Source organism: Dendropsophus ebraccatus, chromosome 1, assembly GCF_027789765.1.
Source record: "Dendropsophus ebraccatus isolate aDenEbr1 chromosome 1, aDenEbr1.pat, whole genome shotgun sequence".
NCBI classification, from domain to species: Eukaryota; Metazoa; Chordata; class Amphibia; order Anura; family Hylidae; genus Dendropsophus; species Dendropsophus ebraccatus.
Window position 1 is genome coordinate 220,510,862 of NC_091454.1, and position 25,035 is coordinate 220,535,896.

Consider the following 25,035-nt stretch of genomic DNA (forward strand, 5'->3'; position numbering starts at 1 on the left):
GAATTATAGTGTCAGATGTAGAACTGGTTGGAGATATTCCATAGTTTTTGGTATTATTCCAGAACCCTACAAGACAAGAATAGAAATTAATTTACCCAGATAAAATTTTGGCAAACCTCGTCCTGCAATTATTTAGTCAGATATGTGAAGAATATAGGTGAGGTCTTACCACAAGTGGGCGTAAAAATGCTTCCCCCCACTGCCCTATAAAAAGGGTCTTAGAGGTGAATTTGGGGCAGTGTGTATACATGCAAGAGGTTCTAGGAATGTCTTCTCCAGATTGTAACACTTACTTCTCTGCCCAGTCACCAGATTTATCACTGATCCCGTTTTTATGGCGAGCAGCATTAGAACCTACAAGTGTAATCTCAATGTCCAAACGAATCTCATCTTGTATCCTATATGTCCAGCCGTATCTTATCTTGTATCCTCCATAACCAATCGTATCTCATCTTGTATCTAGGCGAGAGGTGACCAACCATATTGCATCTTTTACCCAGGCTGGAGGCACCCAACAGGGTAGTAGAGCCTCCGCACAGTTGTATAGTTTTCCCCAATAAAGATATCCTCTCCCTCTAATATTGTAATCACAAATATATCACCATTACCTCTAGAACAAAACCTAAAAAAAGCTGGCATGGCTTCAGAAAATTTATGTAGGCCTCCTGACCACAAAGCCTCAGATGCCTGTGAGAAACAAATTAAAATTAACATGAATTCCTCCTTGGTGTTAGGGCCTGCTTGGGAGAGAAATACACAGGCATGCAGATTTGTATATTTTGGACTCTCTTGGAGAGGTTCAGGAAAGCTCAGTTTATTTATAGGGTAGGACATCCCCCACAACTTTGACCTGCCCATTAACCAGACTAACATCCAATCACAATTTCTTCTGCAAATTTCTTCATGTATCTACTAGACGGATGACACAACTGAACGATCAGACACATGACCATTTACTACATTTCTGGAATAGTTCTGCTGCTTGTATTTTTGTTTTAAAACTGAATTTAAATAGACTCTGTCAGTAGGTTTCTGCTGTCTTATCTCAGGGTAACATAAACTAGTGACAGAGAAACTGAACAGAATGATGTATCACTTACATTGTTCTGTGCAGCTGATTAAGAGATATCCCCCTAAATAACATGGACAATAAGTAGTCCTCTCCATTATGTGCATGAGCCCAGTAGTCCTGGATATTCATGAGAAGCAAAAAACTCTGCCCACTGCCGGTGATTGGAAGTTATCTATCCATGCTATGTATATGCAGTCAACGGTCAGCTGGAGGGCGGGGAAGGCGTGTGGCAAAAATCCTATTCTCCTGCATATTAGGATAACAGCTGAACGTAATGATATATCAGTAATACATCGATCTGTTTAGCATTTCTGTCACTAGTTTATGCTGCCCTCATTTAAAACGGCATAAACCTAGCGACAGAATTCTTTTAGCACTTCAAAATAAATCCATTACAGTAACATGATGAATATTTTAAAAATTCCTATGTGCTTTATCACCTGTGTACCCTTAAGCCCTCACAAAAATATCCAATTCGCCTTGGCATAGGAAATAGACTCAGGGTGGAAACCCCTATGGCACTGTGGCTTTTTATATTACCTAAAAACGCATTGAACAAATACAGTTCTCATAGGATGGTCAATGCACAGACTCCACTCTGGGCCAAACCCTTCTTTTAAAAGTGAAGTCCAAACTGAAATAACCTTTCAAAAGGGCCAATCCTAATACAGACAAGGGTCCTTTGCCCACTGTACTTGTACAAACTGTATAGTTACCTATTCTATACAATGGGTACTGTCACTGTTAGTACACCTCCTCAATACCCCTGACTAGGTGTACGGCAGATTGCAGGGGTATACTGAACCTTCCGCCCACCCCTTTCCTCTCTCCCTCTCCCCCAATTTCCAAAAAAAATTACACCAAAACCCCTTTTTATTGAATAAATAACATGTCAAAATATATAACATCTTTAAATCTGAGTATCATCCATATAAAACATAACCAAATACTCGAGGAGGTCATGGATGGCCCATACAGCTGTACAGAATGGATACCCAGTCACATCGCGTCAACTCAGGGCTTACAAATATGACCTATACTGCTTCCTCCATTTCCTATGGAACCTTTGTGCATAACCCTGCCAAGTGGTAACCGCCAACAACCATGCGCCAACCTCCATGCCATAAAAAGGAGAGCGTTGCCATCCTTTCGATGGGACCTCCAAAACTTCCTTATCCAGTGCCATCCACAACCACTCTTCAGCCAGCTGCCATGACAAGTTTGCAAAAGCACTTAGCCAACCACCTCCCGGCCATACAACTCACAAAGGGCCGACAGGCGGTGTTTCCACGTCTGGGCACTTGGAGCAACTAACTATACCACCACCTGCTCACAAAATTAACTGTGGGACTAAAAGCCCTCCCCTTTACGTCCTATAACTATCTGAGAAGCCCAAACTAGCATCCTCCCGCACCTCCTTCTCCTACTCTTCCCAGTAACCTTCAGTTAACCCCCTGCCCTTAAGAACTTAACCCCCGTACTGCTTCATGGCTGCACCCGTTTCCGCCCTCCCTATATCTCCAGCCTACTATACCTCCCCTCCGAAGGTGATAACAGCTACTGGGAAAAGCTCACCGATTCCTGAGGCACCCCCTACAGTAGATTTTACGGACAAAAAGAGAGCTAGAACTTAGGAGCCGAGCTAGCAAAGTCATTTATATACACCAGCTTATAACACAATATCACACATGATAGGGTTCAAAGCACTGAAACAGCTGCACAGTATAATTTATGATAAGCTTAGATACTCTAAAAACATCTAGAAGTTAGATACACCTGCTCAGCATCATACTATCCCTAAGCATCATTATATCAGCCCTATGTCTTGCATTTCACTCACCTCATATGTTTCTCCCAGTTTCCTCCGGTTTTATCGCACACCCCCTATATATAAGAATCTCTCGTCCATCCTGGGAATTATATCCATAATTACACAACAGTGATTTCCTGTATATAGACGCTCAGTCCCAGCGCGGATAGCGTTATCATCCTCAGAATATAGGAGAAATACATAATTATATATAATGATATAATCGGCTCTGTGACCCAAGGGGCCATTGAACCTTATAAGTGAAATAAGTATATTTTTTATGATGGTCAAATTATGACTACGGAATATGATATATTATAATAGGTTAATAAATTATAATAAGCTGCAGATACAGATGTTATATATGAGAAGTTTGTTCCGAGTACAATGTGGAGCCCAGTTGTATATCATGTATAACTTACATGTAGTCAATAGAACATAATTATGTTGCAGCTCATCCAGCTAGTGCACGACCATGAAAATCTTCTGGTATCTTCAAAAACAAGGCGGAGAGGTCAGCCCATCCAATAAAAAAGTTTTTCTTCATTAGAAATTCATTAAAAGTTTTTCCAGGCAGATACAAAAAGTACAAAAAATACACAAATCTAACGCGTTTCTGACTGTAAGCCCTTAATGATACGTCTAGATCTATGATTGAGGGCTTGTGGCCAGAAACACGTTAGATTTGGGTATTTTTGCACTTTTTGTATCTGCCTGAAACATTTTTAATGGATTCAGAATAAAGAAAAAGTTTTTTTATTGGATGTGTTGACCTCTCCACCTTGTTTTTGAAGGTGTATAACATACACCTACACATACCTTTCTGATGGCCTATAGGTTCCAAGTTGTTAAGTGAACTTGCCAAACTGTTCACACTGTTTGAGTTCGGCAACATCATCCCATTCCAAACTCCAGATGTCTGGAGCCAGCTATTCACCATTGTGTGTGGATGTAGTTTTTCCCACATGCAATGCTAGTAACATGCACCTGCCCCTCTCGGTTTTAAAATGGCCAGAGGGAGGAAGTGGAGTGCCATGAAGAAATATTGGTAGGAATTTTGGCAATGTTCTCCGAATACGAATGTGTGGCGTTTGGCTTTTTGGCATATTGAGAAGTTAGAAGCCACCCTGTGGCTGCAAGGAAAACATGGATGCAGACTATGGCTCTATCCCTGTTTTCCAGGACTCCTTAGGATGGCATTCAACTTCTCCAGATGCAGGAGTCAATTATTCGGGTTCAGTGAACATTGCCAAATTCAGACAGTTAGACAAGTTTGCTCAACACTAGTTGCAGGACACCTACCACATGTCTGGTCCCTACTGAAGCTAAGTAGCTGTAATTACTCTGGATCTTTATACCAATATTAGGTAAAATAGATGTTTTCAAAACTAAAAGGTCCTACCTGTTCTGCTCTATAGTGCTTCACTGGAAGTATACCTTCCCAGGCAAGAGAGGGACGAGTGAATGTTGTGAGCATTTAGTGCAGGCAAAACCACATCCACACATGATGTTGGATAGCGTTCTGTGGTAAGCCCCCGCATTGCTATGGCGGAGGTACAGCCAGTCACTCTCTAGATGGCACTCCAGTGGTTGTTGGCCAAGATACAGCCGAGCCCAGTGATGTTATGTTGTGACCCAAGTGCCGGTTGGGCACACCTGCTTTTAGTTTAAAGGGCCAGTTGTACCTTGTTCCCCTGTGGTCAGTGGTCATCCGGCCTGCTGAGGTGTCCCTTGGGATGTTATCACGGTGGGCCGGATTGGTGTAGTGACCCTCCCAGACTATCTGTATCGCCACCCACAGAAAAGGGAAATGTCCCAAGGAGTGTGTGTATATTGTGCTGGTGAAGGGCAAAAAATCACAGAGTCTCTTTACCATAACTAATCTCTTGTTTACTCTGAAAATTCTTGGGGTACAGCAAAATATACAGCTGTGCATTGACAGGATATGTTACACTTGATAGAACCCTTGATAATACACTTGACAATACAGGATCCAGATCTGTGATAGGAGTTTAGTGAAAAGTACAGTCGTGCTGACTGAGTTGTGTGCTGTGGGAGGCATAGAAGAATCAGAGGAGCAGAGAGGAGCATGTCTTGAGAGTCCCAACCCAAGTAGTATTGTGTTCTGCCGAGATGTTAGAGGATGAGGTAGAAGAATACTGAAGGAGAGAATACTTTTGAATGTGTTTTGACCTTTGGGTCTTCACATCACCTTTTGCCCTACCAGTGTCGGGGGACCTGTCCTAGTGACACAAGCACCAGATCCTGTTACCTGGGATAAGCGGAATGTTGAGGTTTCCCTGCTGACAACCGCTCTGCGAGATAGAGTTCACAGGCTTTAGCAACTTTGCTCTATCCGGATCAGTTCCTAGCTTGTTTGCTGTCTGTGAATACTGTCCTGCACTGTGACTCTCCTAGTCCATGGCACGGGTTGAGATGATCTCTGACGAGTCCTCTCCTGTGAGGGGTTTAACACTGCATAGTGTTAGATAGATTTACTTGAAGAGAAACTGTTTGCTGCGTCTTTTCTTGCTTCCTCACCATAGAGGAGCCTGACTAAGACTGCGTTAGGGGACCTGGCAGAGGGCCAGGGCCCAAAGGGACCACTGTAGAGAACCTCTACACTTCCTCTACCTATGTGACTTCCTTTCTCCAGCATATCCAAAATATGCTGTGAGTGGGTGAAGAGTGCATAAGAAGAAGTAAAACAAGAGATGATAAGAAAGAAGATACTCCCATAGGTTCACAGATCCATGTGACACATGAATAAACAATAATCCTTTCCATACAACTAAGTGCATATATCTATAACAGTGACATCTAGTGGTGAAACTTTATCACTACTACATCACCACTTACAATAAGTACAGGCTTTTGTGAAGGGTGTAACCAATAGCAACCCCCGTGGTTAGACATCCCATTTCCAATGTTACTAACATTGGGCAGCCACTGTACATTGCCTTTGGGCATAGTTTCGCTATCAATGCTCAGGGTGTGATGAGCCTGGAACTGGCAGGAGGACACCAGGGGAGCCTGGAGAGGTATTTTCTGTACACTTTCATCAGTTGTCGTTCATGCAGCTCCTATTACATGGTTGTCAGCCAATGATTTCTAACAACTTCCGAACTTTCCCCACTTTAAATTGGACTTCATCTTAGGGTGGGTGCGCAGTATTGTCAGTCTGTAAAAGTGGCATAATTCAGGAAACTGGGAGTCTTTAACGTATCCATGCATGCTCTCCCTGCTGTGTAAGTTCTATTTTCATTTCCATGGTGTCTATATCACATTTCTATATTTATCTCCAACCAGTCCTGTGACTCCATCTCCTATTAGTCCTGTGACCCCCATCTCCCACCAGTGCTTTGACTCCATCTATTACCAGTGTAATTGATAGGTATCCACAAGCAAATTCAATGATTACACAAAAAGACAAAATTTTATACTCAGGCCAATACTCCCAATAATTTATAATATGTCCTGAAAATGTATATTTTATATGAAATGCTTAAAACAGAGGAGGATATGAAAACATTTCCAACTGTCAAGGACTGATTTTTTGTTTAGCCATCAGTTTCTCTCTTGAGTTCATATCAGGTCTGAATACAACAATAAAACACTTTGGAAGGAACATGCAAATAATCAGACCCCAGGTTGATGATTGGATAGCAAAGATCTCCATGGCCACCATGTATTTCCCTCGGGAACTCAGGGATGCAGGAATGTAGGACATCCAGACACTCAGGAAGGCCAGCATGCTGAAGGTGATGAACTTGGCCTCATTGAAGCTGTCTGGGAGTCTCCTGGCCAAGAAGGCCACAATGAAGATAATGGAGGCCAGAAGACCAAGATAGCCAAGCACAGACCAAAAAGCCAAAGGTGACCCTTCATTACATTGAATGATCAGTACTCCTGAATTACTTTCTGAATTATATTCTAGGAAGGGAGGAGAGAATATCAGCCACATAATACAAAGTAATATCTGAATGAGGATACATGAGATGACTATGAGATATGATACATGGGGTCTAGTCCAATGTCTTAGTTGACTACCAGGCCTTGTGGCCTTAAAAGCTATGACTACCATAAAAGTTTTGGCCAAGATGCAGGAGACACAAAGTGCAAATACAATACCAAAAGTCACTTGTCTTAAAAGACAGATCTCATTCTGGGGATAACCAATAAAGAGTAAAGAGCAGAGAAAACATAGCGATAATGACACCAGGAGAAGACAACTTAAGGAGTAGTTATTGGCTCGAACAATGGGAGTTGTTCTGTAGTGAATATAGAGGCCAAGGATCGCCACAGGAACCAATGATGAGGAGATGCCAGTAGCCATTAAGGTGACGCCCAGTGGATCTTCATGTGAAAGAAATTCTAGGGTCTTCGGGACACAATGATCTTGGGTTGGATTTGGCCACGTATCCCACGGGCATTTGGTACATTGTAGCGAATCTTAAAAAAGTTTTGAAACAGGTTCTTAAATTAGTAGTTTTACAATATTATGTTTCACAGACAGAACTGAAAGGGGAAATTTATGTAGTAACAAAAATTTTAAAGATATTTTATAAACCAACAGTTACTCACTTTCTGATCCTGTGATGAACCTCAGCACCTCAGTCTTTACTTTTAAATGCACAACATGTAAACACTGCAGCCAATCAGCTCCCATAGCATGTTGGATTCCTTCACTGATGCCAGGAGGACAGCACTTATCCACTGAGACTTTAGTTGTCAAGTGTCATGAACTTAAAAAGGAAGACCAACATGTTGACCAGAGCCTGAACAGGGGTTCAACACTGGATCAGATTTTTGGATAACTACTTTAACAATAGACTGAGAGAATAAAACATTTCATTGGCCAAATAGTTTTTGTTTGCTACCTGTTTGGTTGGCTACCTCTCCAGAAGAACATGGGATGCATTGGAAACAGCACAGAGGTTCACCTTCTCTGGCTGCTTTCCTAAAGCCTGGTGGACAACTGAGGCTACAAACGGAAACAGGGACCTGAGGAAAAAAAAAAAAAAAAACCTTAAAAAATCTGTATATAATGACAAAGTTAATATGTCATAACACAATGATCTGTTGTTTGTAATTTTTTTATTTTATTTTCCATTGTATTATTATTATTATTATTAGTAGTAGTAGTAGTAGTAGTAGTAGTAGTAGTAGTATTCACTTTTTGTTGATCATGTCTAAAATTGGTGCATGGCTCACCCCATGGTGTTCATCTCCCCACTGTATGTGGCTGGTATTAATAGTGAAGACATCCCCACTGGTTATACTGGTATCATAGCTGCCCACTTTGACTTGTCGGAGTTTTCCTTCAGGGCTCAGCTGCCAGTTCACTATATCGTACACAGCAGGTGGATCTCCATTCTCATCGAAAAAAAGTTGTCTACCATCGGACGTGTTCAGACGTAACTTCTTCAAGTAGTGCAACAACTGAGAGGAAATTATACATTTATTATTATTATTATTATTATTATTATTATTATTATTATTCATTTTTTAATTGCCCTTGATTTCAGAGCAACAACTGTGAGGAAATGATACAACAATGATGATGATGATGATGATGATCATCATTATTATTATTTATTTTTTTTGCCCTTGATTTCAGAGCGCTATACAAGTGATAGGGGGTGACAAACAGGACATAAAAAAATCAAAACATTTTACATGAATAAGGTAAATGGCCGACTGCATAGAGGACCCTTCCCGCAAGGACTTACAATCTACAAGCTCCTGTAGATAGCACAATACTCCATTTTGCTTGGAAAACTCTTTAAATAATTTAATTTAATTTGAAATAAAGGAGCAATAGGTTTTACTCAAGTAGAAACGAGTGAAGCAAATCCGGCAAAGCAATATTCACTGTGAGTCGCACTGTCAATTTGCTTTATTCTGCGAAGCGAAATCACACAGATTAGTTAAGAAAGTTTTAAAAAAAAATAAAAATGGCGGCCGCACATGTTAGGTGTCCTGAGCGTCACTGGGCTGGAGAAAAAGATTAAGCATCATTCCTAGCGCCTGTACAATCAGCTGCAGGCCCCTTTGTGATATCAGCCCCTCCCCCTCTATATATAAGGCGGTTCAGTAATGGTTCAGTCGGCTGTGTGTGGAGGAGAGAGCAGGATGGCAGCAGGAAAATACAGCAGAGCAGGGAGAGACTAACAGAGGGATATAGAGACAGAGAGGAGAGGAAAGCATAGGAGGGCTGATTGTGGGTAGATTGTGGGTGATTTTTTTTGTTGTAGCTGCCAACCAAGTGTCCAGTTTACCAAGGTACTGGGTAGGAATTCACTTGGACCAGTGAAGACACAGCCCATATTAGTCACTCACTGGGCACTGTAAACTCCTGTAAATTCCTATTCCTATTTACTGGAATCAGTTAATGGAGCTTGTGTTCTAAGATTTCATTTTCATTAGTAATAGTTTACTCTACGACTATATAAAAATAAAATAAAATAAAAAATCTATTCAAATCTAAATGAAATGGTCACTTATATTGGTGCCACTTAAACTAAATGGGTATACAAAGGGGGCCACACAAGGGGATATGAATAGGGACTCGAAGGGGGGTGGGAACGTGTCAAATTGTTTACTATGAAGTTTTATATTTTATGCTGCTTATCCACCAAGGTCTTCTGCTGTCCGTGGCGGAAACTGGAAAATTGACTGGCTGATTGACTTTTTTTTTTTTTTTAATTTGTGATTTTCCAATTTTTGGCACTTGTTAACAAATTCATCATTCTGCAATAGTCCCAGTACTGTAGCTACTTTAGGTTGGCTGTTTTATTTAAATTTGTTAAGACTCGATTTGCAAATATTAATCAATTTGACTCAAAGTTTGCGAACCTTGCAAAGCAAATATCCAACTACTTCCCCCATCTCTACTCATGCGCAATTCTTTGTTTTACTTTTCCGTGATTAAATCAATAAGTTACAGAACCCTGGAGGAACAACCCATTGTTACTGGGATAGTGTGGCACTAAGGATGGGTCACAACTACCAAACAATAGGACATATTTCCATAGTGGGTCAAAGTTAGTCTATTATTGCAAAGTTATAGTTGAAAAAATTTGAGTGGGTTACACTTCAGGGACCTACACCCAAGACATCTAGGGTATCTTGACGGTGTATTTCTCTGTATTTTACATTTGATCTTTCTTTCACTCCCCACATAAAAGCCTTTTCACGTTCTTGTCACCTGTTTCTAAAAAAAAAAAAAAAAAATATCGCTCTAAAATCAATTGTTTCCTCATTGTTAAATTAGCAAAAATTATCATTGGTGCTCGGATTTATTCCTGCCTTTAACCCCTTGCCTCCGCAGCCTTTTTTGATGCCTTAATGCCCAGGGCCAATTTTTCAAGTCTGACCTGTCTCTCTTTATGTAGTGATAACTCTGCGATGCTTTTAACCATCACGGTTATTATGAGATTGTTTTTTCATGACATATTCCTCTTTATATTAGTGGTATACTTTTGATGATACACTAAGTAGTTTTTTGTAAAAAAAAAAAACAACAAAAAAAACAACACAACATTTGGCAAAAATTTGAAAAATTTACAAAATTTACATTTCTTTATATTCAAAATTTTATTTTTCTGAGAAAAATGGTCATATCTCATAAACTAATTATAATTGCAAAATCTACAACATGTCTGCTTTATGGTGACGTCATTTGGTAAACGTCCTTTTACTTGTTAGGATGTTAGAAATTTTGCAGTGATTTTTCTAATTTTCAGGAAAACTTCTAATTCTGATTTTATTAGGGACCAAATCAGTTCTGAAGTGGATTTGTGGGGCCTGTATGTTAGTTACCCCCATAAATCCCTCCACTGTAAAAACTGCACCCCTCAAAGTATTCAAAGTAACATTTCATAAGTTTATTAATCCTTTAGGGGTTTCACAAAAATTTAAGCAAGTTTAAGGGGAAATTTAAAATTTTCATTTTTTTTCTTGGCAGATATTCCATTTTAATCAATTTTTCCTCTAACACAGCAAATACTTACTGAGAAATGGAACTCAATATTTATTCCCCATGTTTCAATGTTTCTAGAAATCCCCCATATGTGGCCGCAGTGCGTCACCTGACTCAACCACAGACCGCAGACATGACAAAGACCAGGTGAATTTTGGGGTCTTTTTTTTTTATTTCAGGGTTATTTTAGCCATTATACCCTGTCACAGAGGGCTTTTGGTACCAAAATATTTGTGTAAGACAAGTTGACGTTTCCATCGGTACCATTGGGAAGGACATGTGACACCCTGATGAATATTTATTTAATTTTTTATGAGGTGATACGAATAAAAAAGACAATTTAGCAGTAGTTTTTGAGCATTTTTGTATACGCCGTTTACTATACGTCACATATGAGATGGTACCATTATTCGTCAGGTCGATACGATTACAGCGATATCCATTTTATCCATTTTGTCTGTGTGACACAGCCTCTTCCCACCACCGGATCTCATCTAGGGACAGCGGGGGGAGGCAGGGAAAGCATGACGTCCAGGGACGTCATGATGCGTTCTGGCACTGCTTTTCATGACGTTCCTGGACGTCATATTGGTGGAAGGGGTTAATATTGCAATTTCATACTAAATGGCCTTCTCTTCTCTAAACTCTTCTCCTCCAGTCTATTCTGAATACAAAACCAGGCTCACCTCCTTGTCCAGCCCCTGCACCAAAGCCTCTGCCCTGTGCCAGTCCTTCTGCCGATCACTACACCAATGCCTCCCCCCATGCCAGTCACTACACTAGCTCCCTATTCAGTACAGAAAACAATATAAACTGCTCTTACTCACTCACAAAGCTCTCCACAGTGCTGCACCTCCCTAAATATCCTGCCTCATTTCTGCTTACCACCCTGACTGTCCTGTATGCTCTGCTAATGACTTTCGACTAACATCTTCCATAATTCACACTTCTCACTCCCATCTATTCTTTGTATAAAAATGGTGGAAACACTGTAGCAGGCCCCCCACTCCTCATGTTTGAATTAATGATTATGAGATGGCTACATCTCTGCAATGTTTGACTTTGTCTGTACCCCCCGAATTGTTGGTGCTATATCAATAAAATTGTTACTGTTATTCCCAAAAATTACTAAAATATTCTTGTCTAGCCATGGTTTACATCTTAAACATGAGCTCACACTAACCTGCCAAGGCTTAAAGTTCTTAATATCCGCACATGTTCTATTGGGGAATGGTCCATCTCCCTTCTTACATTTACCCAAATCGCTCAGAGCTTTTGCTACAGCATGAACTGCTGTATAGACATTGTATGTTTCCCGTAGATTGGATAAATCATTGTAACTGTTCCAGATGGTCCTAAGACTTTCTTGGCCGGTACATTCTTTTATTGATGAGTTTGATGGGACTTCAGGGGTTTTCTGGTCTTGGAATATGCAGCCAAAAACTTGTTCCCAGAATATTTTTATCCATTGGTTTCCCACGACCATGGATGGATTGATCCTATTGAGGAAATCTCCAAATCCCGGCATGCTTCCACTATGGAGGGCAAAACCGATTGTTCCATGAAGAAGTCTTGAATATTTGCTCACTGACAAGAAAGATGAGGTTGCCCAAGACTCACTGGCAATCCATATTTTTCCTGTGACGTTCTGCCTCAGCATCTCATCTAGTACAAAGCTTAAGTCTATGTCAGTAGAGAAGATGACCACTGCTGTGGCTGTTGAGTCTTTAACCACACGAGCAATATGAGGGGCGTTTCGATCTTGCTGACTCAAGACTATGGTCTCTGTGAAGGCCACACAGGCTCCAGCTTTTAGTATCTCCCTCTTCACCAGTTGGATACCTTGCTGCCCATAATCATCATCAAGGGCCACCAGACCAATCCAGGTCCATCCAAAGTGCAACACAAGCTGTGCTAGACCCCGAGACTGAAAGGTATCACTGGGGACTGTTCTAAAAAATGATCGGAACTGGATACGGTCACTGAGGAGAGAACTTGTGGCAAGGAAACTAATCTGTAGGAAAATTCAAGAAAAGTATTGTGTGAGAAATATGTAAATATTATTCCCCCCAAGATCTAAAAAAATGAGTTGAGGCAGTGAGATAACAGAGTTGACTTCTACATCACTAACTTAACTCTGCTATTTGACTGCTTCAACTCTGCTATGTCACTAACTCAACACTGCTATTTTAGTAACTCAACTCTGCTATGTCACTAAGAGTTGAGTTAGTGAGATAGAAGAATTGATGCAGGGGGTCAGAGGGTTATTGGGGGGGGGGGCTGCAGGCTGTGCAAGTTGAGCGCTGGGGGGGTTCACAGTGCAGTCCAGGAGAGAGCCGGGAGAGGTGCCACTGGTGAGCGCCAGAGGGGTGCCACAGGCAAATGTGAGGAAGGGGGAGCATAGTGCTGGATTGCCGTGGGTGAGTGGGGGGGGGGGAGCATAGTGCGGGGGTGAGTGCAGGGGGGAGGAGAGTGCTGGGGTGGCATGGGTGAGTGCCGGGGGGGGGGGGTGAATTGGCACACACAGTGCAGGTGACCTGGGGGGGGGGCTGCTGTCACAGAGGGAGACAGTGATCAGCGGCAGTGTCCCCCCCCCCTCACTTTCACTGGTGTCGGAGTGGACTGAGATTTGGATTTGATGATTCTATGCATTTAGTGGTGGTGAATGCATCTAGATAAAAGTAAAACTGTGCAGAATCCATAATAAATTGATATTGGAAAGATGAATACCCCTTTAATATCTTCATTTTTAATTATTACACATTTAATTACAAAGGAAGCAAGTCCTTTCACAATTATTCTCATAGAGGAAAACCCTGAACCTCAGAAGGTAGTGAGAAGATTCATGAATTCAGACCCAATAGATTGGTAGGTAGTGTGGGAGAGTCGCTCAGGTATAGCTAGGTAGCGGTCGCAGACAGAGAAAAACAGGCAGTTCACAGTTCAAATCTTAGGGGGACATTTATTAAGTCCGGCGTTTTTTAAATGTCCCCGCATCTCTGGCGCTACGGGGATTTATGTAGAGGCGGACTACATAAATCCCGTGCGCTCTGGTGTGCACCGCCGAAAACCTACGCCAGCTGAGAACTGGAGTAGGTTTTCGGCGTATCTTTTGGCGGAACGGATGGTGAATCGCGCGGACTCTGGGTCCGCGCCTTCCGTTCCGCCCCCTTCACACCCCCTCCCCGCCCCCCGGTGTACCCGGCGGAAAGTGCCGATTTACGAATATTTTATTCGCAAATCGGCCATTATTATGAGCAAGACAAGCTGAGAGGAAAATACCTTCCGTCCAGCAACAAACGCCTGACTGTGTCACAGTAGGTAGAGATACTCTAGAAAGCATCTAAAAGATCTAAAAGGATAATTCTTATTTTAGCAAGATTTCCCCCAAAGAAGCATGACAAGAGAACCTGTGGCATCTTTGGAAATACTAAAGGACACATAGTATGATAGACATCCCGGCACTTACTTGTGGATACCTGTATAGCCCAAGGATATGAGCCAGTAAAATGGAGTATCTAGATGAAGGATATCCAATTACTGCAGCCAGCTCTGTGTCCTGGTTACATCGATAGTTTGGCAGAGGTTGTCCATGTCCATTCAACAACTGTATAGTTCCTGACATGGTTCTCTGGGGGTCCTTACAAGAGTCAAAAATCTGGAACCCCAAGCTGATATTTGGCAAAAAATCAGGGGAATTGTTAATTTCCTCCACAGCAAACTGTACGGCTTGAGCCCACTGGTACTTATCTAACATAAAGCTAGGAACAACACAGACAAGAGAACGTTTCCTTAATATATTGTATTGCACAGCTGAAGATACATACCCCTCCCTCTCCATAGTGGACATACTGGCTTAAATTTCATGTATATGGGGTGTTCAGTAGAGATGAGTGAACCTTGAGCATGCCCAGGTCAATCAAAGCCTAAATTTTTGGCATTTGATTACCAGTACCTGCAGAAGTTGGATGCAGCCCTCACTTAGGAGGACACAGAACAACAATGTATTTTATGGACATTTATATAAATGTGAATTGTGTAATGCTTCATTTACCCTGCGGGGGTGCTGCAGGGAAACTGAAAAGTTACAGATGGCTTTATTCCCAGATTTTAGCTGGGATCCTTGCAACCAGGACAAATATTTAGGCAGTATCAAGCTAGGAAATTACTTTGCAACCTATTTTCTAGTAGCTGGATCACAAAAAGTAATCAGAGAGTAGAACAGAAAACAAATTGACCCCTCTGTTAGTTATAAACAGAAAGACTGCACTATACCCAACCATAAACAGAACTGCAGCTACTCTCTATGTCCTTTTTTTTTGCCTGCCTCACTGTCTGATCAGTAGAAGAAAAAAGGTAAAGCTATCACCCACCTACCAATTGCCAGTTTCTAGGGTCCAGGTATAATCACCTTCTATACCTTTGTCCCTGGCTTTAAAGCAACTCTGTACCCACAATCTGCCACCCCCCCACCCCCCAACACCACTTGTACCTTTGGATAGCTGCTCTCAATCCAATATCTCTCCTGGGGTCTGTCCAGCAGGGGATACAGTTATTGTCTTAAAAAAAAAACAACTTTTAAACTTGCAGCCTTGTGTCAAATTGTCGTGGCCCAGAGTGTCTGTGCACTAGGATTGCACCCCCTCTCCGTCCCTCCTCCCCGCCCTCTTCATCATTAGGAAGGCTCCTGGGCAGGATTTCTCCTTATCATCACTTGTCTGAACACTGCACAGGTGCCTTAACCATCCAACACATGTGCAGTGCTCAGACAAGTGATGAATAGGAGAAATCCTGCCCAGGGCATTCCTAATGATAAGGAGGGTGGGGACGAGGGACGGAGAGGCAGTGGAAGCCGAGGGCACAGACACTCTAGGTCATGCCAACTTGACACAGGGCTGCAAGTTTAAAAGTTGTTTTTTTCAGGACAATACCTGCATCACCTGCCAGACAGACCCCAGGTCAGAGCTTGGATTAAAAGAAGCTATCTGACGATACAAGTGGTGGTGGTGGTGGCTTGGAGGGGGGGGGGCAGGAGATTGTGGGTACAGAGTCACTTTAAACAATGTGACCTACAATATGTAGATACAATATATGTCTTTGGTTGGGATGCCCCTTTAGCTTTGTTTAGTCAAGACCAGAAACCTCTTTAATACAATATTGAGTGACTTTTGCCAGAACTCTGTAGATAGAAACAAGTCTTACGAGGTACAGGTGGCAGGACCAGGGCTCTCCTTGTAATTGATGATTGGGTAGATTCTGTCCATGTGAACACTCATCACAGCTCCGATTATGATCTTCCCATCCAGGGATATACCTGAGATCTCACCGCTGGTCATTCTGCAAGTACATTCAATGCAGTCACAGAAGTGTAAGATACAGAGCAGGAACCGAAGCCGCATCATCTGTAAAAATTAAGGTGTTAGTTGTACAACTTGTTAAAGATATTGCAAGGATTTGCATGTCCTGAATCCTGTACTAAAAAAATGGGAATTCAGATAGAAATGTGGGACTGCTGCTAAAGTTGTCTTGGGTAGAGATGATCGAACAGGGCCAAGGTTCATGTTCGTCCGAGCCTAGGTAATAGGCTGTATTCCTGTTTTCCAGGCGGTACTCGGGCTGTCTCCACCTTCCCCACGGAACTGGAAGGCAGCGGGAATCAAATACCGATGGTTCGGGTTCGTATTTTGCACGGTGAGTGTTGGGAGCAGTGGTTAAGTGATTATGCAGGAGCCATCACATAGGACAGTGGTCACCCCTAGTAGTGATATGAGGACACTAACAGCTCAGTGATATGTACAGGACATCCTGAGGCCACATGTGTTGTCTCTCATGGCTTCCAGCTGCAGGATAATGCTCCATTGTGCAAGATCTACAGGCCAAGCTGTAACCTCTGTGGTGATTGTGCCGCATAACATGGACACTCCATCAACAGCCATATCCAATCCTGCATCCTCCTTGTATAACAGTATCTCATCTTATGTCTAGGAGGTGCCCAACCTATCTCATCTTGTATCTGTGAGGTGCCTAACCTATGTCATCTTGTATCCAGGATAGAGGTGCCCAACCATATCTCATCTTGTATCCAGGATAGAGGTGCCCAACCATATCTCATCTTATATCCAGGCTAGAGGTGCCCAACCATATCTAATCTTATATCCAGGCTAGAGGTGCCCAAACATATCTCACTAGAGGCCTTTGCACAATTCTACAGGTTTCTCTATTAAACTTATCCTTTCCCTCTGATGTTGTAACCAGATGTATATCTACATTACATCACACGTATATGTCACGTCCGGGGCAGGGAAGAGTGAGCCCTATTCTGAACCCAGACCCCTATCCCTACCTGCTTGGACGACCTGCCCTAAACAGCAGTCCCCAACTGGGCGGCGGTCCCTACACTGGCTAAGTGCAGGAGGGGAGATGAAACAGTACAAGTCTGGAGGAAGCAAGGGCAACAACAAAAACAGGAGAACTACAAGTCCCAGCAGACCTAACCATTAAGGCTAGACAAAGGAGAAAGATAAACCAAATACCAACAAGCCAGGTCAAACCAGGAAGTCACGTCATACACAGAATCACAATCCAGAAGTACCACAAGTCCAAGCCAGAAGTCAAACAGAGAAAGCAGTCCAGGGAAACAAAGAACAAACCAAACAAGCCGAGTCAGAACCAGGAGGTCACGTCAAATCCAAATCAGAATCCAAAAGGCAAGTCCACAATATAGATGAAGAGGTCAAACACAGAAAGGAGCACACAATAAACGCACGAGCCAGCCAAAAGACTTGATCACGGGCGAGGCATGGAAGCCTCCACCTGTTTAAATCAGAGCCGGGAGGGAGTAAGGAGGGAGCATCAGCTCTGATTGGACCGGCGTCTCTGTACTCTGACAGGCTGAACAGCATGCCTGTCAGACAGTCCAGACGCCTCCCCCCTTTCCAGCTGGTGTGCTGAGAGAGCAGTGGAGGCATCAGCAGGTATGTTCATAACAGTATATCTACATTACATCACACGTATATCTACATTACATCACACATAGAAGGTTTCATTCCATTCCAACAACTTTATCTTGGCTCATCATTTTTTGTCAGAAAACCTTAGCGGACAGTATGGTAGCTCAGTATATTGTTACCTTGAAGCTTTCGGGTCTTCGGTTTAACACAACAGAGGACAACATTTGTATTTGGTGGGCAGCACGGTCGCTCAGTGGTTAGCAGTGTAGCCTTGCAGCGCTGGAGTCCTGGGTTCAAATCCCACCAAGGGCAACATCTGCAAAGAGTTTGTAAGGGTTTTCTCCGGGTACTCCGGTTTCCTTCCACACCCCAAAAACATACAGATAGGTGAAGTGCTGCAGAATCTATGTGCGTTATACAATAAAATAAAATAAAAAATATGGAGTTTAGATGTTCTCTCCATGCTCATGTTCGTTTCCTCCCAACTATGTTCATTTAGTGTAACCCCAATGAGAAAAGATTAAGTGATGTCAGGCTCTGTCTCCCAGGTATAAAGTGTTATATTGTGCATTCTATGGATTTGTTTCAAGGGAGACTAGTCTGTCAACGAGGTTCCTCTGAAATGAAACCTGAGAAGGGATGGTCTTCTAACTGTGCTTCCCTGATACAAACTGATCCCGGTTACAGATAGAGATAAGGATGGTCCAAACCTGCTGAGGTTCGGGTTCATATGAACCCGAACGCTCGGCATCAGATTCCCGCTGTCTGGCCACTCCGTGCAGTGGGTGGATACAGCGGGAGGACCGCCTGGAAAACTGGGATACAGCCTATGGCTATGGCTGTATCCCAGTTTTCAAGGCGGTCCTCCTGCTGTATCCACCCTCTACACGGAGGAGGAAGACAGCGGGAATCATTGCCGAGAGTTCGGTTTCGTAAGAACCCGAACCTCAGCAGGTTCGGACCATCTCTAGATAGAGATTATTGAGCGCAGACAACATGTTTTCAGACAACCTATCTTCATCTGGTCCATTATGCAATACCAGGTTGGCCCTGATGAAAAAGGTGTAAACCTTGATGTCCATCAGGGTAAGTTCCTTTGGTACATTAGCTCTCCTTATAACTTGCTGCACCTTCAACCAACCCCAACCTGGGTATGGGTCCCGATGGAGATAGCATCTCTGTTACTACATAGCGTTGTCATTCCTCTTTTTTCCAGGGTACAACAACTCAAGTGTGCTGGATTGTCAGTCCTCACCAGGCCCCAGGCTTTCCTTTCTTTACGATAGCAGGCCTCATAATAACACTGAGTTTGTGTCCCTGCTTCCTCACCATGCTGTGTTACTGCACGTGTACTCGTTGGTCTACACAAGGTCCCTGACTTTCATCTGTTATAATCTCTGATGGTCCCTGATGATCTCTGATGATACATCAACTCAGGAGAAAATGTCACATATCATAGGCTTCAATATACTGGCACAGCTTAATAGTATACCCCATGATAGGCTTAGATACTACATACAGGTAAATACACCTGCTCAGAAATACACTATTCCTAAATAATATATTATCAGACCTATGTCTATATTTCACTCACCTCATATATGTCTCCTGGTTTCCGCAGGTATTACCAGATACTCACTATATATAGGAATCTCTCGTCCATCCTGGGATTTATGTCAATAATTACACGTCAGTGATTTCCTGTATATAGACGCTCAGTCCCAGGGCGGATATCATCATCATCATCCTCAGAATATAGGAGAAATACATAATTGTATATAATGATATAATAGGAAAACTGGCAATGTGGCCCAAGAGACCCTCATACACAATAAGTTGTTTTTTTCTGATGGTCAAAGAATAACAGAATATAATATACTATACGAGGTTTAATAAATGATAACTAGTAGCAGATATAGATGTTATACTCGATTATGTCCGTGCATCCCTTGCTTTATATAGTAAATAATAAAGCTATTACTTACCTGATCACAATCCCCGGTGTCCTCAGGCCTTGTCTGTTGGATTCCCCGGTCAGCGCAGCTGCAGCTCTCACTTCTGGTACCATCTCTGAAGTAACAGGCCAATCACTGGCGAGACAGGACACCACTGGGCCATTGATTGGCTGAGACAGGACACAACTAGGCCAATCACTGGAGAGACAGGACACCACCGGGCCAATCACTGGCGAGACAGGACACCACTGGGCCAGTGATTGGCTGAGACAGGACACCACCAGTCCAATCACTGGAGAGACAGGACACCACCGGGCCAATCACTGGCGAGACAGGACACTACTGGGCCAGTGATTGGCTGAAACAGGACACCACCAGGCCAATCACTGGCGAGACAGAACACCACTGGGCCAGTGATTGGCTGAGACAGGACACCACCAGGCCAATCACTGGAGAGACAGGACACCACCGGGCCAATCACTGGCGAGACAGGATACCACCGGGCCAATTACTGTTGAGACAGGACACCACAAGGCAAATCACTGGCAAGACAGGACACCACCGGCCCATTGATTGGCTGAGACAGGACACCAGTGGGCCAGTGATTGGCTGAGACAGAACACCACCAGGCCAATCACTGGCGAGACAGGATACCACCGGGCCAATCACTGGTGAGACAGGACACCACCAGGCCAATCACTGGAGAGACAGGACACCAGTGGGCCAGTGATTGGCTGAGACAGAACACCACCAGGCCAATCACTGGCGAGACAGGACACCACCGGGCCAATCACTGGTGAGACAGGACACCACTGGGCCAATTACTGGAGAGAAAGGACACCACCGGGCCAGTGATTGGCTGAGGGGCTGTTACTTCAGTGATGGGACCAGAAATTAGAGCTGCAGCTGCGCTGACCACGCCTGCAGCTGTGTTCTCCTTATTACATAGAGCTGTATCGGCCTGATTCAGGCAATTTTCGCTCCGTGTATTAGAGCACCTAGTCACAGTCAGTCAGTTTAGAAGGTTACATGTCAGGACTGCTGCTAGTGTTGCAAAAGACTGACACACAAAAACTAGTTATATAGATTCCTTTTAAGAAATATATTGTTACATCAGGACCAAATATAACCTCCAAACTGTTACTGAAGAAAAGACACAAATATAAAGACCAATAATATCCCCTCGGCATGACCACCGCATAATGACCTAAAAACGCACTCTATACAGACCAATATTACTGCTATAAAGTGACCACAGCATAATGACTCTATATACACTATATACAGGCCAATATTACTGCCATAGACTGACCACCACATTATGGGGGAGATTTATCAAACATGGTGTAAAGTGAAACTGGCTCAGTCGTCCCTAGCAACCAATCAGATTCCATCTTTCATTTTCCAAAGAGTCTGTGAGGAATGAAAGGTGGAATCTGATTGGTTGCTAGGGGCAACTGAGCCAGTTTCACTTTACACCATGTTTGATAAATCTCCCCAAATGACTCTATACATAGACCAATATTACCACCATACAGTTACTGACGCATAATGACTGTATATACACTATATACAGACAGGGCCGTATCTAGAGGTGGTCGGGCCGGGTGACCGCACGGGGTGCCGACAGCTAGGGGGCGCTGGTGGCTCCACTGAGCTAGGCACCCCCGGCTGCCCGCCCGCTCACCCCATCACCTGCCTCTGTGCCCCATCACAGGGCAAGACTGGTGCCCGAACGCCCGCCTGAATACTTATTACTTGGGTGAGGGAGCACATAGGGCTTATTACTATGGGTGGGAGAGCACAGGGGGGCTTATTACTATGGGTGGGGGAGCACGGGGTGTTATTACTATGGTGGGGGAGCACAAGGGGGCTTATTACTATGGTGGAGCACAGGGGGGCTTATTACTATGGGGGAGAGCACAGCGGGCTTATTTCTATGGGGGAGAGCACAGGGGGGCTTATTACTATGGTGGAGAGCACAGGGGGGCTTATTACTATGCTGGAGAGCATGGGGGGGCTTATTACTATGGGTGGGGGAGCACATGGGGGCTTATTACTATGGGTGGGGGAGCACAGGGGGGCTTATTACTATGGGGGGAGCACAGGGGGGCTTATTACTATGGGTGGAGGAGCACAGGGGGGCTTATTACTATGGGGAGAGCACAGGGGGGCTTATTACTATGGGAGAGAGCACGGGGGGCTTATTACTATGGGTGAGGGAAGAACAGGGGGTATTTTTTTTTTGGGGGGGGGGGCACTTTTAGCAGGATTCGCACTGTAGTCAAAATTACCTAGAAACGGCCCTATATACAGACCAATGTTACCGCCATAGAGTGACCACCTTATTTCTCTGGAATAAAACACTGTATTGCCTTAGTGACATCATACACTATTCATGGGAGCTGCAGTTAATCACCGGCCTCAGTGGTCACCTGCAGAATAAATATATATCTTTTTATATGCTCCTTCTGTGTGTGGCTTCTCTGGCATACTACTGTGAAAGACCGTCCCGGACTAAGCTGCATTGCAGCCATACTAAATTTTAAATATGTGCCAGTGGCCTATTGCACCTGACACCAGCAATCATAGTATTTCAACTCACCGAGGCAGGATCCTTGGTGAGACACATCTCCCATCTATGACGGTGCCTTGCGCCTTCTTAGAATATATATATAACACCCACTACCACAAAGGTACGCACACTCATACACATACTAAGACATCCATAAAAACACATTATACAAATCTAAAACATCCAGCCCATACCCTATACACACACTACATTGATGCGTTATACACCTACATTTATACACACACTACGTATACAGTATACTTACTAACATGTGGTGTAGTGGTGCACATGTTCCAAGCAGCAGCAGCAGGCTAGGATCCCCACAGCCTGAAGACTTCTTTCCCATTGTCCCGACACTAGTCATAGCAGGAGGACGAGGAGGTCACATGTTGTAGGAAGAAGAGTTGGAGGGAGGGGGTCTTAAGGGAGCAAACATAGGAGCAAACTCGGCGTGGCTAGCAGCAGCAAGATGGCGTAGCTGCACCTGCCTCTTAGCACCTCCGGAGCCTCGCCTGCCCGGGCGCTGAGCCATGTATTCCCCCCCTGAATAGTACTACTATCCGTACCTGTGTCCCCGGACCTTGGGGGCTCGGGGGTCGGCGGTTCCTTGGCTTGAAGGAGGGCTCGTCTGGCTGTGGAGGGTCTGATGCCGGGAGTTGCGGCGATGCGGTGGTGGAGATGACAGACGGAGTCGGGAGTTTGGAGGTGCTTGGCGGAGTCCCCTCTGGGACGCATTGTGCCGAAGGCAGGGGTGAGACGACTGCAGGACCGCGGAATATGTGGCTCCGAGATACAGCAAGGATGGGGGTTAAGCATGTGGGAGGTAACCTCATGAGGCATGCAAACTACAAGAGGCTCCTGGTCCGCCCAGATGCAGTCACGTGACAGACTGAAATCAGGACGCCAGGGCGCCATTGCTGCCGGTGCTTGGGCAGCCTCATGCCTTGAATGTCTCCCTGTTTCTGCAACTTTACTGGGTGAGGGTAAGCCGTGCTCCTTCTCTTTGGGTTTGATAACACCCTAACCTGTTACCTGACTGAGTCTTAGCAAGTCCCTGTGTAATGACTATGAAGGCAATACAGTGAAATGCGGGCGGGAAAGAATGATGCTCTGTGACTGTAACTTGCTATCTCCCCTTCTCCTCAGGCCAGGGCGCCCAGCTCTGTGATATATCAGAACACTAGAGAAGGGGAAACATGATGAATGACCAGGAGTACCACATTACTGTATGCTACCAGGGTGCAGGTATGCAGGCTTACCCTCCTATGCTGGGCTTAAAGGCTATTAGATCTGAGATACTGAAGATCGAATATCTTGTTTCCGCTACCCTCTTCTTACCCCCTCCTTGGTTTTTGCAGCACATTTGCATGAAAATTCGATCTGGTGAGGATCCTCTGTTTACATCAAGACTCCTGGGCAAAGTTTTAAACTTGGCCTCTATGCAGACTGGGAGGTGGAGGACTACAAACAATTGAACGGAGGGGAATGAATGGTTGTTACTTTCCTTTCTCCTTCGTTTATGAACTTTACCGCTTGGAATCCTGCATCTTGTCATGCAAAGCGTAACATATATATATATATATATTTTTTTTTTTTTTTTTTCATTAGTTACTTACATGCAACTCCATTTATGTCCTTCATGATAGCTAAGCACGAGTATCTATCTCTGTGTCTCTTTGTATGTACTTCTGTCTCCTACAGACTCATGTGCTGATTATGCCAGTTAAAGCACAAAATCGCAAATCAGGAGGTAATAGCTCATTTAAGGATTCAAATTCATCTTCTAAGATAGATACATTTTTGAAATCCCCAATGCCTCCCAAAGTGTGAGGTGGCAAGGCAGCTTCTCCTGGTGGCTCCCGCTATGCGGCTCTTAATAGACATCTCCCTGCTATAGTTGGTATTGTAGAAACACATTTAGATAAAGATAGTATTTATAAATGTCAGCGACTTTGGGCAAAATATGAACTGCACTCCACTCTGTCTTCCTACTCTTCAAGGGTATCAGTCTTTATCCATAACAGGGTCAACTTCTCTATATACTCCTCAGTTGTTGACCAAAGAGGTCGTTATATCTTTAGGCATGGGAAGCTAGATGGAAGGGAAGTGGTCATTGCTTTTATCTATATCCCCCCACCTTTTAAGGTAGATGCTTTGGTAGCCCTGATGAACTTCCAGAAAGGGAAAAGGAGTGCCTGTTTGTGCTTGGTGATTACAACTGTGTGATTGATCCAAATTTAGATCGCAAAAGTTTTAGAACACAAAATATAGGGCACTCATCTCCTCTTAGGAAATTTTGTAAAGAGGTAGGCTGGTTTGACGCTTGGCGTTTGAGATATCCGGATAAAATTGCTTTCTCTTGCTTCAGTGCCTCGCACCAGTCTGCCTCTAGAATAGACCTAGCTCTTGTTAACAATATGGGGTTAAAATACATTAAAAATATCAGATTAGAATCTAAAACTATTTCAGACCATACCCCTCATTTGTTAGAACTAAAGGTCCAGGGGGATGACTATATTCCTAAACCTTTTAGACTGAACCAGCATTGGCTCAACATTTTGAACAATGAAGAAGAAATGAGTAAGGAAATAAAATGGTTCTGGGACACAAATAAGGGGACAGCAGATATTCTAATTGTCTGGGACTCCTTAAAAGCTTATCTCAGGGGTCTCTATGTGAAACAGATCTC

General features: G+C 43.7%; 1 protein-coding gene across 1 annotated transcript; it reads right to left on the bottom strand.

Moving 5' to 3' along the window:
- Positions 1–3: 3 nt before the first annotated feature.
- On the bottom strand, positions 4–23,081 carry LOC138784703 (extracellular calcium-sensing receptor-like). The gene is made up of 11 exons (XM_069960364.1): positions 22,913–23,081; positions 19,802–19,886; positions 16,069–16,203; positions 14,336–14,627; positions 12,050–12,880; positions 8,097–8,324; positions 7,763–7,886; positions 6,448–7,334; positions 3,820–3,845; positions 609–687; positions 4–66 (listed from the first exon to the last, which is right to left on the bottom strand). Exons 1-11 carry the CDS (start codon positions 23,079–23,081, stop codon positions 4–6), a joined length of 2,919 nt encoding a protein of 972 aa, XP_069816465.1.
- Positions 23,082–25,035: the final 1,954 nt, after the last annotated feature.